Below are 18,792 nucleotides of genomic sequence, written 5' to 3' on the forward strand. Positions count from 1 at the left end.
TCTTAAACTGTGAATAATGCAGCATTATTATTAAAACTTACTAAATATTTTTACTTGGAAAATTAGCAATAGGTATGTATGAAATATTCACAAATATTTCTTGGTATTAGGAAAGCATAGATACAATCTGGTTTCTCTGGTAAGACAAAAGCATCATTAAAAAATTCCTCCCAAGTCACAATATCTGGATGTGAACCAGCTGTGATTTAATTTAAAAAAATAGTATTTTTTTGGTCTTTTTTCCCCAGTATTTTTTTTTTCTTCCTCTTTACTACCTTCCTCCTCAGGACGCATTAACCCATCAGCCAATATTTACATATATGTTTCTAAGTATCATGCCTAATTTGTTCTTGCTTTTGTTGTTTCTACAAAAGTTAAAAGTCTCAAGTTAAATTAGATTTAGGTTTTGCCAGGCAAGGCACTCATTCTACATGTATATGGGTTGTTTTTTGGATTTGGTTTTGTTTTTTTCTGAAGAAAACATATATGTTGCATGGCAGAATTCTTCAGATACTTCTTCAAGCCTGAGGGAGCACCTGCACGTATGAAGAAAAGGCATTTTGACACTAGTATTAATGTTTTCCAATAGGTAAAAAAAATCAGTGATGAGAACTTAAACAAGGATTTGTTGACCAGAGCAGAAACACAGCTCTGTTTTTATCTTTAAAATATAGAAGCAATCCTCTGATGCCAAAAGGTCAGTGTGGAGCAGTTGGGACAAATTTTTGCAGCAGACAGCCTGAAAGCTTTGTGCTTTCAATTGTATGGCTACTTCAGCTGTAAGAGAAGTGATAAAATTAATGCTAAAGTGTTCAAAAGTACAGGAAACAAGTAAAACTCTCAGGGGACTGCGGGCTCTTGCCTTAATAGAAAAAAGAGGAAAAAGAAAAGTAATAGAAAAAAAAGTACTAGAAAGAGAGTGGTAAAATTACTGGGGAAAAAAGTTCCTTGAGTTTAAGTGTTTTATTTGTTAAGTTTTTAATGGAGCATCAAGGACATTAACAAGTCACTGCTTTTGTTGATGAGATGAAACAAAGTAATGTGCAGCTGCCATAATTCTTAGCCAGGGTGCATTCTAAGCCCTACTAATCTATTTGCCATAGTGCAACCTCTGTTTTTCAGTCTGCTGTTGACTTTTTTTTTTTTTTTAACAGAAGAAGATTCTGGATTAATTACTGTAAATCCTATGAGAAAGGAAAAAAAAGTAAATTATTAAGCAGTTTTGATAAAATACTCAGTATTAGGTACTACATTCAAGAAGAAGCAAATTCTTATGAATGTCCCTGTTAATTAGGATATTAGACAGTGCTTTAAATAACCTTCTTGAGCAGTCATATATTTTCTAGTTAAATCCCAGAGGCTACTGACACATTTCCTTCTTAATAAGGTCACATAAGAACCATCTCTTTCTCCTACTGGCTTGCTTCCACTCGGGAGTGGTTTTACCTGTAGGGAAAGGTACCAGATCAATTCATTCACTTGCTTGACATGAAATCTCCTTTTTTTGTCCTGAAAACTGAGGAGTCCCTCTAAATACAAAGACAAAACTCTATAGTTTCAGTCAGTTACTAGTGTTATTTGTACAGAGGAACAGCATAAAGATCAATTTATATCTCACTTTGGTTCACTGAGGGTATCTCCTTTTCCAACCCTCAAGACCATCAGTCCCATTTTGGTCTATTTTCAATAGAATAAGGTATAAGCAGTCTAGGCATGTTAAATCCTTCAAATTAAGATATTTGATTTTAGCCATGGACCTTTCTACTGGCTCTGTGGCATATGTGTCAGATCAGAGTTTCTCACATTCATAACGTACTTTAACAGAAAAGTTCCCAATCTCATCCTGTTCCCTGCTGGGTGGCTTTGTGCTGCAGTCCCTGCAGCCTGCCAAAGGAGAACTCCAAAAGGGAAAGGAAAAGTCTTGTCATGGGACGTAATGCATCATTTCAGCTGCGTGGGTGAGACCTCTAGTCGATGCATTGTAGGTTCTTGCAGTTATAGTCATGCACTCTATTTTCAGAGGGTGGTTCAGACCATCTACTGATCTGTATATGGCATGTGTGTATTGCCTGGACTAGTTCTAATGACCTCTGATTATTCATATTTCCAGGCCTTTTTCTGGAACACTTCCAGACACTTTTATTATATTGAAATGGCTCTTACAGTTCATTGAGCATCCAGCATAGTACTGTTGAATATGATTGGTGCATGTGCATATACTTATTAAAACAAAAAAAAAATCAGGCAGTTAAACTGCATAATTGTGGGAAAACGAATCATAACAATAAAAGACCATTTAAGTTAACAAGCTTTGTGATCAAAGAATAAATGCAGGTTAGATAAATGAGACTCTAGATGTAACTAATCTACATAAATAAGCTTCAGTCTGAATAGAGGATAGAACTGTATTAAAATAATCTTAAAATGTTTTAAAAGTATTTTACTTTAATGCTTTTATCATTTCTAGTTTAATTTCATGATATTTTTAACATTTCTTCTCTATAAAAAGACCTGAGTTAAGTGATAAACTACTTTTACATGCTTTTATGTTTTGATTAACAATGTTTACAATGCAAAAAAAAGTCTAAACTAATACAAGTAAACAAAAGTAACATCATAAGTTTTCATTCTGGTTTGACTGGGTTGTGTGTCAAAAACATAAAGCATTTTTAATGTCTTAATTTTAATTTTTTTATGTGGCAATGTTTTTTGATTGATTTTTAATTAAAGAAAAACATTAAAGGGAACATTTAAAGGACAATTTCTTGTTTACTGTCTTTATCAGCAGAGAGCAGCCTTTGTAGTGTTTGAAAGCTGGTGCATTAAAAATCAATTTCAAGTCTTCAAAGCTGTAAACTCTTGCTTGCTTTGTAGATATATACTGTTTTTAAAATCATTGGAAGCACAGTTGACAATTGAATTAAAACAAAAGGTAAATAATGGTTTCATGAACATTTGAAGGATTTTAATGTATTTTTAATAATAGCTACAGGAATTTTTTATAGCGACAGACATGTGAATAACAATTTGTAGCTTTTAAATGCATAATTTGTTCCCAAAGACAGTTTTGTGCATTCTTTTATTAAGAGAATTTTGTTTAAAACTTCTCTTGGTGTTATTCTGTTGTTTTTACTGAATACTATGATTCAAACACAGAACATGTCAGTCAGTTTCTTTACTTACTATATTTCTGTCTCGCTCTTCGCTGATTGCTAAGCAACCACTTATGATTGTTTAGCTGCGAATCAGTTTAAAAAAAAGGTAAGCTGAAGTGGGCTAAACAAAATGTTCATTAATTCTTAATGAAAATATTTAAATTCTATAAAATTTTAAAAGTAACAAAGAAAGGAACATTGTCTGAACGATGTACCTCAGATTCAGCACTTGAGTGGCTGCCAGCAGAGTCAAAAATGCTCTTTTTGTGCAAATCTAGAAAAAAGCGTGTCCTTAGTCAGTGCATGAGTAATTTTGAGGCCTGTGGAAATATACATATATATGTATAATTAAGTTAATAATATTTCTTTCAGGGTAGGATCCTTAAAACATGTAATCAGTGATCATTTTAATTTAGGTCGACAGAAACATAAAAATAAATAGATCATTTACAGGTGTGGGGTTGCTGATGTGCATAAGCATGTGCAGAATTCAGCCCAGAATCTGTTATTCTGTGTTACCTGAACTGCTCTCTGTTGCGTCTCTCCTTTGCTTTAAGAATGCTGCAAAAGCTGTTAGTTTCACTTAGCCTCCAACTACATTTTCTCGTATTCTGTTGAGATAGTCCTGATGTCTTGCTTTCTTGCAGAGACTTGAGTAATTTGATATGCAGATTTGAAGATCATAAAAACAATCCAGCTTTGATGATCATGAGCCAGATTATCCAGCCACAGCTGTAAAGTACCAAGTGTGTTCTTTTGAGATCTCTTCAACATTTCAGTGGATCAAATGACAATGAGGATATAGTGGAATTTAGAGTGCTTGGGAAATAATGAAATTAAAAGCCTTTTTAAAATGACAGCCAGACAGCTTAGAAACTATTATATTTCTAGGCTATGGGCCAGATATGTAACTGTGTGTACACATGCATACATGGATATATTCAGAAAAGAGAGCAGAATGGAATCAAAAGATCCATCTAGATGGATAAAAACATTATTAATGAGCAATGTGCATCTAATTTTTATTTTTTTTAAAATATTGTATATGATCTCAACAGAGCTGTGTAGCAGTGTTTTGGAAGATGCTGTCAACATGCACCTTTTGCTGCAAACTAGAAAGCATCAAGTTTAGAGACAAATGATATTGTCATTTTTTTTCCTGAGGCAAGAGTATTGGTAAGGAAGGACCTCATTTTCCACTTCGTGATGGAATCCTGCTATCAAACTTCAGGATTGAGAGTGATGATTAAAAGGAAGTATAATTCATGCAACATGTGAAAAGAAGCAGCACTTAACTGATTCCACAGCCTGCATTAGTTATTAAAAAGCACATGATAATTTGCATCTCATAGCTCCAAGGCGAGAAATATATCAGTCAGCTTTGTAGCCTTTGAGTGAAAAGGAGGTGAAAACAAGATATTGTCTGTTACATCTTTCAACATACAGTCTATATTTTGTCTAAATCTGAACATGTATTTTGTCTATTTAAACCACATGTAGCTTCTTTTCAGGTGTAACAGGCTATAGTATTGCAAGGGGCAGAAGCAACTGTATCAATTTATTTTATTATGTATTCATTGGCCATCACATACATGATCTTTCCCAAAAGTATATCTCTCATTATTGCAACAATGCGATATAACAAAATAATAATTCCTTCAAGCGTGAAATAACTAATTTTAAGTATTTTCCTGGGCTCATTTATTTCAAACAACCTTCCAATTTTGAAGAGAGCTTCAATTTCAGTTCATTTAATATATGTATAGAACACAAATAGACTTTCCTTCATCCCCTGATATTGGCAAAGGAAATTTAGGAATGAATATCTGGATTTCCAGATTTTGACCTACTTGTAAACCAAGAAGAAGCTGTTTCTATTAAACAAATTTAAGCTTTGGGAATTTTGGTTAGCAATTGCAAAAATATTTAGATAAATTACTTGCGGTTATACTTGTCTTGCTGATACCTGTGAATGAAGAAATACGCGCACATGCTGAATAGCCATGGGAGGAGAACACTTTTTTAAGGGAAAGTTTTTGTTCTGATTTAAGTTTTGGATTTTCTATAGTGTTTTTTAATAAAGACAATTACATAGTAATTTGGGTTAGAATGCATGCCCAGTTCCCCATTTCAAAACCCAATTTGTTACTACCTGTGGCTATTTCTATTAAAAAAGAAACATAATTACTATGAGTCTCAGCAGTCTAAGAGTAAATTTTTGCAATTACAATGCTTCCCTTGGGCAGATATATGAAAATGGCAGATTAATTCCTGCCAGTCTATTCCTTGCACATCCTTAAGGTTACTGGTAGCTTGGACTATGATTATATTGGTGGTGTTTATTGTCCTGTGGCTAAGGTTAAAGAAGAAATGCTACTATAAACCCTTAGGACTAGGATGCTATACCACTGCCTTGCAAAGTCTCTGTGCTGAAGTGTGATCCACAGCATCCTAAGAGCATCCTAAAATCATCATGGAAAGTGGAGGATTTTGCTGTTGATTTCAGCATTACTTAGAAGGATATTTTGTATTTTATTGCTTTATGCCTCAAAAGATTTAAATAAAAACACCAAACAAACTCAAGTTTAATAATTCTTAGGAATTTATCAAGACATTAATAAAGCTGCAGGTAGTTCCTTAATATTTTATAGATCTGTTTTATTCCAAATAGCACATTGCATGAAACACCAGTAAACAAAGATGGCCCTGAAATTATATAAATGAAGAAATTCCCATGGAAATAATTCATCTTCCAGTGTGTTTCTCTACCTGTAAACAAGTTTTGAGAGCATACGAGTACATGAATTGCATGCAAAGGCGGAGCTCCTGGAGATCACTCTCTGCAGCTAGGCACCTAACTCCATATTGAATTCCAGTGTTGGAAGTTGGTGTGGCTTCACATGGGCTCATGATCCACCTGCAGGGAGCAGCATTAGTCTGTGTTACACATGATCTGGTTTGAGTATCCAGGAAGAGCAGTATGAGCAATCCCAAGTTATTTATTTTACATTTTGCATGAACTTTTGTTTGAAATTTCTTGCACTGCACCTGGAGTGTTTTGTTTTCTTTTCCCCGTTTGAAAGAGGTTTCCACATGTGCCACTTCTGGATGTCAACTTGGGGACATCTGTAATGTGGACATTATTTAGAGATGGTTTCATTAACTATTTTCTTTGACAGGTCATATATAAAATTTTAAAAAGTAAAATATATATGCATCCTTCAGTTGATGTTCAATGCATTCCACTTTGGAAAAAAGTGCTCACACATACTGGTGCTGAGCATCCTGCTAATTAGAGAGGAAGTCCATAATTAAATCCCTGTGTTCTAACAAACCCCTCAGTCAAATATTAGCATTCATGTTCAGTCACTCTATCCCCGGTGAAACCTGCAGCAGTGTCCTAGATATTGACAAACCAACACTGCTTTGGAACAGAATGATGACTTTATCTAATCCTGGAATCTTTGCAGAGAACATATCTTATGTGGATCTTCTTAATTTTACAGAAAGATCTGATTTCAGAGTCTTGATGTGGCAAGCCATAATGAGAAGGGCAATCCAGAACATTTTTTTCCCAGTCTTTTAAGAACTTATGGGTCAAAGTCAGCTTTTAAATGCCTATGACGGTAGAGATTACCTGTGTTAAGTGGGTGTTGTGTTCTACATGAGGTGATCCTATAAAGAAGGGTAGCTAATTTTTCTTTTACTTGTTTTGAATCAATTTAATATACAGTACCATCAGAAGACATTGCAGTAGGTTAACACTGAAGCGACAGAGTTGTGGATGCATGCACACAGCCCTGTGTAAGAATAGCCTTATTTTTTTTTTCTGTCCAAGTCTACTTGACCCCTGCTGCTATGCTCATGGTATAATGGTGTATTCAGTCAAACTTTCCATTTTATGAGGTACCTCATCATAGACACATGACTGTTATGACTTTAAAATATATTTAGGGACAGAACCTCTTGCTAAATTTGTGCAAGCCTAAATTATTTATCTTATGTCACAAATAATAAATCAACTCATCACCATCTTACAGTTGGAAATCTCCTTGCATGGCCGTGTGAGTCTGTAAAGCTTGATGATCTACTATTCTGTCATAAATTCAGCCATTATTTTGGCAGCATATTTAGTGCTTTCCTAGTGCTTAGAGGAAATAATTATGCAAAGGTATTTGTGTGAAAGTAGGGCTTTGTATCTTGTCAAAAAATGTTTAGAAAATACCTTGTTGAGTATTTTTAAGAAAAAAGTGAAAATAAAGAGTTGCATGACCTAAATAAGAAATTAGACAAAAACTTGAAATGTAAGTTTTAACATCTGTGATATTTTTCTGAATTCCTAGGGAATTTGACGGAATCATTGCTTTTCTGGTGTGAGATTTTAGAAAGAGAAAGGGGATAAGGCGGCAGCTTTAAAGAAAAGGAGGTGATCTAGATTTACCCCTTTTTTCTGATCGCCACCTAGGAAGAAAGCTTCAGTGTTCCTCTTTGTGTGTGTTTTCTGTGCAGGCAGTGTGGCTTCAGAACCAAATCCTGCTCCATCTTTGTTGCTAATTTCTTTCCCTCAGTAGGGAGGAAACACAGACCTGGAATTTCATGCCACATACAGCATTTGCTGCCTAGCTAATCACCTTTCCCCGTCACTGCCATTACAAATCTGTTCAAATGCAACTTTCTTCAGCGTACAACATATGTATCTGTGGGAATGTAGCACACCATGTAAAGGCTCGCTTAGCTGGTAATTGAAGTAAGCAGACTGATCCAAGGGCTATTGAAACCAGTTTGAAAACACCCATTGATTTCGCTGGACCTCAGGTCATGGCTTGTGGGAGTTTTATTGTTGCCTTTAGTGCGAGTGTGGGTTGGACAGAAAAAGGTAAACATACTGGGTAGATGTTAACACAAAGTTAACAGATTTTGAATATCCAGTGTCTCTGTTTTCTCCTTACTAAATATGATAAGTACAAAACAGATTAACAGTTTCTAAAGGCCATAATTTGTTCTCCTTCTCCACCATCTAGTACTGTGGTGTTTATAAGCTTTTATCTGTTCAGAAAACATTTGGGTTATGTTGCTCTTAGAAACAGGAAATAAGCAGTGGTAAGAATAGGAAAAAATTTCACTTTACTTACTGGCTTCACTGAGAATTTCTGCTAAGTAAGTCTCAAAATTAAAAAAAAAATAAAGCCAGGAGATCAACATTGAATGTGAAAGACAGAAAGAAAGAGAGGAAGAGAGAGAAAAGAAGAAAAAAGAAAGAGAGAAAAGAAAGAAAGAAAGAAAGAAAGAAAGAAAGAAAGAAAGAAAGAAAGAAAGAAAGAAAGAAAGAAAGAAAGAAAGAAAGAAAGAAAGAAAGAAAGAAAGAAAGAAAGAAAGAAAATACACTTGTTCTCAGGCAGAAAAATGGGTTCTAAACATTTTTAAATTCTAAACAAATACTTTGATCATATCCTCATATCCTTACATTTCAAGGCAGTATTTCAAAAGTCTTGCCTTTATTTTTAAATTTCCTTTAAATTCTAGACTTCATATTTAACATGAAAAATCAAAACAAATCCAACCGACAAATGCTATCAAATACACACTCCTATATGTATTGTTATTTTGAGTTCATGGTATGATATTCTTAGAATAAGCTGGATATTGTGATAAGTGCAGATTTCATTCTAGTTAGCTAATTGTAATTGAGTCTGCTATGCAGTAAACATAATATCTGTTAGGAATACTAAGGTAGACTCAACATGGTGGGAGCCATAGATAAAAGGAGCATTAAAGCGTTTCAAATTCAATCATTAGGTTTCATTGCACCCATCTGCTACCAGAAAATATAATGGGTAGCTTGATTCATTGACCCTTAACTGTCATTTTTGAACCATATTTTCTTAAATCCATATTTTCAAGTCAGATTTAGAGAGTTAATTTGGTAAGAGAATACCGAGTATATTTTAATGCAATTACTTTTTTTCTTTTCTTTACTTTTTTTTTAATATATAATCAGATTTAACGGTCTCTTGCATGTTCTACTAATCCAGTGAAAGTAGTTATTTCATATTGAATGTGGTTAAAAGCAACTAATGTTCAACTTCATTAAGACTTCTATTAAATAGAAGGTTTGCTGAATTTCTGCTATTTTTTAATTCATGAACTATTACCTTTTAGTTATTATTTCTGGGGATTTCTGTTACACGAGAATTATACTTACATGTTTCATTTCCACAAAGACTATACAGCACAGCACAACGGCTAAATACAGATTGAAACTGTGGAGTGCTTTGTATTTTGTTTCCAAAATATATTTTATCTCTTTCCTTTTGTGCTCTGAAGCAGATATTATCCTTTTGGGGGGGGGGGAGGTTGGAGAGTGGGGTGGGTGAAGTGCCTACATCTCTTAGCAGATCTATATGTGTGGCACACAAGTAGACTGTGTCACAAAATAGCAGTTTTACTTAGTGAAAGCAGGAAACAATGTGATAAATGAGGATAATTTAATGTTTTCTCAGCAATGGCAAACTATTATGCTGTTCTGTCATCTGAAGTTTTTGTAATGGAAAAAAGTGGTTACATGTATTTCTTTACACAACAGGACATAATTCCTGAAATATTTATATAATATAGAGACAGATGTATGTAACCTAACCTTATAATCCCATTTCACAGCTTTCCCAAATACTGGGAAGCTCAATAAATGGGAAGCCGATTATATTGGCACTGTAACTCTATTAATAGGATTCGGATTTGCCTTATTGACAAGCCAGTACTGTTAATATGATCCAGTATATTAAATTGACAGGAAAACTGGAGCGATAGAATGTATCTACATCCTAATTGACAGGGAAGCTCTTTCAAAAGGTTCTTAATGTGGTTTTTATTGACAGAGTAGCTTCAGTAAGTACATATCATTGGTGAGCAGTGTAAATTTATTGGATGCAACTGTACTAGCAGATTCAGGTGCAGTTATTGTTTTGTCTTCCCATTCTTCCATCTTTGCTTTGCTATAAGTTGTGTAAAGCTCTCTTGTAAGACCTTTACAAATGCTTGTTACAACACCAGTCTGACTGCAGCGCTCACAGGCATTTGACAACTTGTGAATTATTTTAAATGTGTTCATCATTTTTAAATGAATAGCGGCAGTGCAGAGCAATGCAATAATATGTCATGAATTTCATTATGTTTATTTATCGACGCTGTGATAATGTTATTGTACTTTCAGCTTGAGCTCTTTCTGTGGTGTGATGTTTGGCACTTCTTCCTACATTCTTATCTTGCATCTTCTCCAAAATATAGTTCAACTTCAGAACTCATATTACAATTCCTTTTTCCTAGTCACATTTGACAACTTTCCACATTCTCTTCTGGGATCATGCTAATTTCATTGCACTTCATGTTTCTCCAGTGCAAAATAAAATAAGGCTCAGAAACCTGAATTAATTGTAAAAAACCCAGCAATCTGAGTTTGGTCTGGAAAATCTTGATTCCCTTTTCCATAGGAGAAAGTTTTGGGTTCAGTTTCCCCAGTTTTTCTTCGTCACATCTTTCTTAGAGAGAGATGTCTGACCTTAAACACGCATCCTGCACTGGTAGAGAAGCTGAAGGCTTCTGTTGAGCTGACTTCCCTGCCAACGGAGACAAGCTTGTTCCTGTAATGCTTAAATCTTTTATTTCATATCAGAAAGCCTGATGTGGGTCTGGTCTCACCTCATCTTTTGAATGTCACTCAGGTCTATTTTTTACCAGGATCACTTAAAATTATGTCATTCTGTAGTGACCTTTTTAGCTTCTTCAGTCTTCTGACTTGGTGCAATCATCAGTGAGATGAGAGGAACCTTGTCTGAGCCTTGTGATTTCTAATCCTTGCACTGTGTTAAATTCCCACAGCCCAGGCTTCTGCCATCTTTAGTGTCCTATGCCTTGCAGAATAAACACTTGTAAAAATTTAAAAAATAGTTAATTTCATTAAACAAATAGTGAAAACAACTGAAATAATCTACAATGACTTAGTATGATACCCTAACCAATAAATCAACAATAATTAATTTTGGTAACAAACATGGTACTTGCTAAGTGAAAACAGTGCATGGATTAGGCATTTATACAGGGAGACCTGCATTCCTTTGCTTATGGGAGAGGATGGTAGTGTCTGTCCTCAGAGTTTCACTTTTCAGAAGTCACTGTGCGATTGGCTGAAGAGCTCAAGACCTGTTCCTCTCACAGTTTTGCTTTTCTCTTTCAAGAGAAAGAGAAAACACGAGCCACCAACCAACACTTTAAGAGAGAGTACAGCAGCTTCATGAATGATATTGCCTTGTGCATTTGACTGCTTTTACTGCCCTGTGTTTTCAATGTGCTTTTGAAGAATGCTGTATATGTCAAAAATTCACATAAACACACTGTAGGACTTTTAACACCAAAATACACATCTTGCAGCAAGTGTGAAATTTCCCAAATATGTACAAGTCATATAAATTATATATCAAAAGCATTTTCAAAGGAATGAGAGTGGAGAGCACATAGTAGGATAATATTTTTTTTTTTAAATAGCCTATTTAATTTTGTCCTTGAAAGGAGTAGAATAACTTATGAGAGGTTTATGGCCAGTTTTTGGTTTTGTTGTTGTTTGTTTTTGCTATTGGGATAGTGAATTTTCTTAATGAAGTAAATCTTGTGGAAGCAAAAACTACTATACACACTCACTGGCAGTCTTACACTGAGAAGTCTTTGTGAAAAATTGTACTATGTTGAACCCACACTGTTCCTAACAAAATGAAGACAATTGTCTGCTCTTTCAAAACTCAATTTGGCAGAATACAATTCTTTTGCCTCCAGAAGAGATTACCATTATATAAGATCTTTGTTTCATGGGGGAAGGGTGAATACTTGGAATTCAGCTTTTAAAGAAAAGGCACAGAAGATGCTTGAATTAGATATTAAGTGGCAGTCTGATAAAGGTGAGAGATGTTTCATTTCATTTTTGCATTTAATGTTTAATTAAAAAGAAGTTAGAGTCAGCAAAGACATTTTGCTTTATTATAGTTCCAGGTATGAACACCTACATAAAATGGAGCTGCATTAAATAATTTCAGAAAATGTGATACTTCTTCTTGTAATTCTGAGAAAAAATTATGAATATTCTAGTCATCTAATATTCATAAATCTGATTAATGTCTAAGTCTTTTTTACATATTTTGGAGTACATCTTTTCCTTATATGACAATTATTTCTAGGCATAGTTTGTCAAGAATACTTAAATATTGGATTTCTCTCTCTGTCCCTGTCTCTTTCTTTCTGACCTCCTCTTTTCCTTTGTAGGCATTGACTTTTTAATTTTTTTATTAGACAGACCTGTTGAGTTGCAAATCCTTTTTAAAAAAAAAATTCTCTAATTTTATTCAAACAGTATGGGATACAATAAATATTGCTAGAAATCTTCGAAACTGTGGCATAAAAATGTTTTTATTAAAAAGTAAAGAGAAAGAGAAAAATAGCTAGGAACCTCTAATTTTTAAGAAACAGTCTGCTTTTTGCAGCAATTCTTGAAAGCAGAAGACTCGTGAAGTTTATCTACTGTTCTCTTACTGAGCAATAGCAGATTTTTGAAACCTGATTGATTAATATGGTGCTGTAATTCTAATCCTGAATTAAAAAAAAATAGTGTGTGCAGAGCCACAGTAGGACACCTTTGTATCTATAAAAATAGCATAATATTTCAACAGAAGTAAACACATATACCTTGTGAATATGAATTTATGAAAAGATAAAAAAAAGGATAAGAGATTAATATAGCCCATTGCTAAAAATATTGTCCATAATTCATTGTGTAATGCTTGGCCCAGGCTGGTTCAAGCTGTTTCCAGTGATGAGGCTTTTACTGGTTTTTTTCTTATGGGTTTATTTAAGGTTAATGGATCCTGTGAAGAATTTGTTTCTCATACTCTGTTCTTGGCTATAATTTTTCATTATCCTTTCTCTAAATTAAACTTTTGGAAACTATAGCCATTCCAGAATTAATTAGTAGAAACTTAACAGTTGACTTTCAAAATTTTGAATGGCTTTATTTCTGAATCTACAAAATCTAGTATTCCAAATATACCATGTGAGACCTATACTTGGCAACAATTTTGGCTTATCTAGGTCCTCGTGTGGTCATAATATACAAGTCCTGACAGGTGCAATAAACTGAATAGTTTTGTTGACAGTTGATGCACTTGGAAAGATATTCTATGTGCTGTTCATGAAAACACTGTCCAGTTAATGATTTTCCAAGTCCCATTATTGGACTTTAGCAATTATATTGTCACATTTGAAATTCCATACCAGAAAATCTAGAAAATCTAACCAGCTCAAGTTACCTAGGGAAGCTCTGGGTGCTCCATCCCTGGGGGTATTCAACACCAAGTTGGGTGGGTCTTTGAGCAACCTGAACTGGTGCAAGGTATCCCTACCCTTTATGGGGAGAGAATGGGTATCCCTATCCATTATGGGGTGATGAAATTTAAGGTCTCTTCCAACCCAGACTGTTCTATGATTCTATGAAAAGTATATTTTGCACAGGTTTAATATGCCTCTTCTTTTATTTTCCTTCTCTTCAATTCACTGAAATGGTAACAAAATCAAACTGTATATTTTCTGAAAGGATGTAACCCTTTCTTTTTAAATTTTTGCAGCTTTTGAAAGGTTACTATGCATTCTGACCTCTTTTTAAATGGCTTTTTTTAATGAGCTTCAGCTTCTGAGAAAGCTGTATCAAATGCTTGTACAGAAATCCTCAGACATTTTTCTGCAACATTAAACTAATGACGGTATTCCTAAAATTTTATATTTGATCCAGAGTCACATATTAGAACAGATAGGTAAAAGAAAATATTTGTAAAGGTCTGTTACAGCAACTGTCAAAAAAAGAATATCTGTTGAATGGTTTAACAGCATCCTCTCATTGGAAATTAGCTGGTTCCCCTAATCTGTGAAAATGGGCCATAAAACCACGGCTGCTTCTCTAAAATGGCTTTGGACAGTTAGTTTGGTATCACAGACTTTAGTTTTCTGATGGCAGTGGACATTATTGCTTTTTTTTTAAATTTTAGATAGCATTTGTCCTGCTACTGGACAACCTGTGCTGTGGAAGCTGCTGGTGATCTAGTTGATACTCCAGCCCGCAGTCTTGAATTACAGAGATAAAAAAAATCACGTTTCTTTACCATTTAACTCTGGTGACTTTTGGAGACAGATTGTTCCTGGAGATTTTTTTGGAGGGAGGGTGAGAACAAGGGTGGAATTTGTTTTATTTTGTTCTTCAGAAAGTTAACGATGCTGGCATTTGAATAATTTTCGGTTATTTAGCAGCAGACTGCAATTCCAGGCAATTCACTTCTGACCTGATGCATCTTATTTAGCTTTAGCTATTGCACTGGACATCTTGCTGGTTGTCAAGATTCCCCTATGCCAATGATGCTCCCCAGGAGTATGATGTACCTGACAATAGATGACCAAATGGGATAGTTTGTATTTATCGAAGTCACATTGAGGGATTTTGGCTGATTAGCTAGAGTAGCTGACTAGAATTTAGGTGGTTTTCTGCAGGTGAACTGTGACCTACCTTTAACTGGAACTCCAGAGTTTTGGTGATTTTGTTGTCCTGGAAAGGACTGTATATCCAGAGAAGAACAAGAGGGTTTTTAGACTTTTTAGGTAGTATTTGTTTCTTTGAGTTACAGCTATGCAATTTAAAGAGGTATGATTAATTTATGAGCTGGAATGTGTAATATCACTTCCATAAATGTTAAAGTGTAAAAAATTTAAGTATATGACCTCTCCCTTCAACTGGGATTAAAACAAAAAAAAAAAAGATTTTAAGGGAGTTAGACGTGTTAAACATTCATCTCTCTCATCCATTGTGAAGCAGATGTTTGCATTTCTAAGATTCCTCTAAACTGTCAAACCTTAAAATTATTTTATTTTATTTATCACAAATTTAATAGATATTTTCATACATGAAACCGTCCTCCCTTTGATGCCTGTATTTCAGAGGGCTGTTACAGCTCAATACAAACATTATACCTTCATAATTCATAGAAGAAGGGCTAATGCTTTTAGTACAGAAAGAACAGTATTCAACTCTGAGCTCTAAGTCTGTATATGATCATCAAGTACTTACATTTGTTCTTTTGTAATAATGAACTTGCTGTAACATGGCACCCAATTCATAGTATTGAAGCAAAATGCAATATGAAGGTAATTGGTCAAATTATTATCTAGTTAAAGGTCTTTAGTGATTACCATAAATGCAGAACTTCTCAGCAGCTAAGATGTGGCCATATCTTTTATTTTAATATCTGTATATTGGCTCATCCAGGATGTATGAAATACTTTTTGCTATGAAAAAGCAGAGACAAAAAGTATGACTTATTCTTACAGTGGTCCAGTTTACAGTTAAGTTCTTAGAACCATCAAAAAGGAGTAATTAAAATTATTTTCAGGACAAAAGTGTGGCTTTTAATGGCAGAGAATTAATGAAGAAGCAGTTTATAGCAGGCATTTTGACTGTCATGAAAAATGGAAATGTTGATTCTGGTAGCAGCTGTGTTTAGGAGGAGACAGATGTCTTACGTAAGTAAAAGCATAAGGTCAGTTTTCCTGGATATCTCTATTTCAGATATTAGACGTAAAAAAGAGACACGAGTTCTGCAGTTGCAAAGGTTTATTCAGGTTGATGAGTGATGGGTTCTTTAAGTGCCATAATGGTTGTATATGAGTGTATGTACATATCTCTTTTTGATGCAGAAAAGAGAGATACTAGCTTAAAACTTGAGAGAAGAAAAGAAACAGTGGAATTATAGCTGCTTCCAAAATATGCATTTGAGGTATACACACCAGAAGGCTGAAATATAACTCCTTTTTTTGTTGTTTCCAATATTTGTTTTTTCTAACTTGATACATACTAAATGTGAAGATGAACTTTTATTCTAATTGCATTTACTAAAGCTAGGATGGATGTGAACATAGTATGTGTTATAATCTTATTTTTTGAACAAAAGAATTTAGAAACTAGAGGAAAGTGCAGTGTACATTGACATACATGCTGAACAGAAGATAGTTCTGTATTTTCCACCCCTTCTCTAAGACACAAATACATCCATGGTATACAAGCACATCTATTTCACAAATCCCTTGTGAGTAACAGGTGTCTGCCCAATTTCTGTCGCAAACAGCAGTGACTTAAATTCTGGATAAAACTTTTTGCCTCTTTTCCAAGCTCAAATACTCCAACCATACAGAAGTAGCAAATATTTCTAATTACCTCCTACTGATAAAACCAAAACAAAGATTAAAAAATGGGGAATGGGGAGTGGCAGGGAAGTCCAGATATCTAAGATCCCAGTCACCTGTGTAAGCACTTGCTGTGGACATTAAACCTCAGGCCCTCAGCTCCGTTAATTGAGTGCTGGCCGCGTTACGGATACTGATCCGCTGGATGCTGCTGTGAAAGCCGGAGCTGCTGCGGAGCAGAGTGGTGTGATGTGAAGTGATGCAGAAAACAGTAGAAGCTCTGTCGCTAGGTCAGCTGCAAGAAGAAGTGACGTGCGTGAATGTACAGTATGCGGAGTTTTCTGAATGATGCAGTCTCTCTTTCTCCCAAAGAACTTCAGCTAATGATACAAGGGGAATTCAGTTCCCTTTGGCAGGACTCCATGTTGGTCTGGATCCTCTTAATACTTCTGCTTCTACAGTTACTTGGCTCATGCTGCTAAAAATATACATGACAGACTTAATGAAAGTATCTTCTTTTAAAAACTACTTGTCAGCAGTGATCATTCAATATTCTCGTTTGCATGTGTGGTTCTCATTATTCTGAAATAGATATTAATACTGATGAAAATTAAAGAGGAAATCCAAATATTTTCATACTTGCATTTTTCCAGTAGCATCTGAGAAACCCCACAGTTAATCAGCCATAAATTTTCTTGATTTTTTGTTTATTTTTTTCAATTCAAGTGTAATATAGCAGCATACAAAACTGTATTACAGCAGTAGGAGCTTCAGAATCCCAGTAGATGATGTAATTATGATTAAAAATTAGTATTATTGAATAATTCACTTTTTTAATATTAAAGAGTTACTTTTTTCTCTCATTTTCAATAACCATCAGTCTTAATATCTATCTAAGGAAAAAACATAAACAGTGTCATCTGTTAGGTTACTAACAGAGAATGCCACTTATTGGAGCTTCATTGTTTACTTTAGCAGGTAATTTGTGGACCGGAATCATTTAATTGTTCTGAGCACATAATTACATGCCAGCATTTTCCAATTTAATTAAAATGTACAAATCTGAAGATTAAGGGAATTTTTGAATTATTAATCATTTCTCCTCTAGGAAATCTTGTTGCTCTGCAGGAGATTTGTCCAGTGTACAACTACACGTATTTTTTTCCTTCTCTTTCACAGACAGACAATTTTCCCGCAGAGCCCAATTACATGGGCAGCAGGCAGCAGTTTGTTCAAAGGTAAGGCCTATTAAATAACTTTCTTGGCTTCCCCATTTGCATTCTTGTCAAAATTGCTTTGCCAGAGAGTACAATTCAACTTAGAACAAGTAAATACAACACTCTCTCTCTCTCTCTCTTTTTTTTTTCTTTTTTTTTTTTTTTCTTTTTTTTCAATATGTTTTTCAGTAGCTCCACGTTCAAGGATCCAGAAAGAGCCAGCTTGAGGGACAGCGGGCATGGGGACAGTGATCAGGCTGACAGTGACCAAGACACTAACAAAGGCTCCTGCTGTGACATGTCTGTTAGGGAGGCACTCAAGATGAAAACTACTTCAACTAAAAGCCAGCCACTTGAACAAGGTGAGTGAAGTCTACAATGCCTACAAAAGCGTAAAGTCTAAAACATCATTATCAACCTATTAGTATTGCAGTTGTGGTTTATTAGGAAGGAATAAACCACTGATATAATTATCAGAGAAAACAGTAAATCTTGTCACTAGCCCAGAAAAAAGAACACAGTATCTTTCAGAATAAACATGAAATGAAATCACAAGTGTCCAAAGCAGATTAAAAAAAAAATAAATTAGTACTTTTGAAAATTATTAGAATATACTCTATCACCACTGGCATTGCCTGTGATATATTATATACAATCCTTCTGTCAAAGCCTGATTTGGAAATTCAAACTAGACACGACTGCAACAGATAACACCAGTCATTTATATTCTTCATGTAGTTTGGAGAAGAGGAAAAGAAAATGCTTTGCATAAAAGAAAAGAGTAAAAATGAATCAGAAGATGTTTTTATTTCATGGATGCATTTTCCTATTTATAATTTTGATTTCACAACTAAGAGTACTGTAAGAATTGTCATATACTAATCAAATCTTATTTTCAGTATACCTTCATTCACGTCCTGTGAAGATAGCAAAGATTGAGACTGTCTGTGAAACAGTAAAATTACTTAGATCAGGACAATGACAATGTTCTCTGCCAACATTCATTCTGACAAACAAGCATAATTATTTCCTCAAATTTTGTCCAATTCTTTTTTTTTTTCAGATGTGTTTTATCTAATTAGGAGGTCTTTTATTTCCAAAGATGCACTTCTTTTTTGTAGAGAGTCAGACAGACAAAGCACTGGAGCATTCTCTGCCTT

General features: G+C 34.6%; 1 protein-coding gene across 2 annotated transcripts in view; it reads left to right on the forward strand.

Annotated features, from left to right (window-relative positions):
- PCDH17 (protocadherin 17) overlaps positions 1–18,792 on the forward strand; it is an 84,490-nt gene that overhangs the window by 9,138 nt on the left and 56,560 nt on the right. For both annotated transcript variants that reach the window (XM_058825146.1, XM_058825147.1), the window contains exons 2-3: positions 17,595–17,653; positions 17,822–17,994. In XM_058825146.1, coding sequence (XP_058681129.1) covers positions 17,595–17,653; positions 17,822–17,994 — 232 coding nt within the window. The remainder of the gene's footprint in view (positions 1–17,594; positions 17,654–17,821; positions 17,995–18,792) is intronic.

This window comes from Ammospiza caudacuta, chromosome 2 (genome assembly GCF_027887145.1).
Source record: "Ammospiza caudacuta isolate bAmmCau1 chromosome 2, bAmmCau1.pri, whole genome shotgun sequence".
In the NCBI taxonomy this organism is placed as follows: domain Eukaryota; kingdom Metazoa; phylum Chordata; class Aves; order Passeriformes; family Passerellidae; genus Ammospiza; species Ammospiza caudacuta.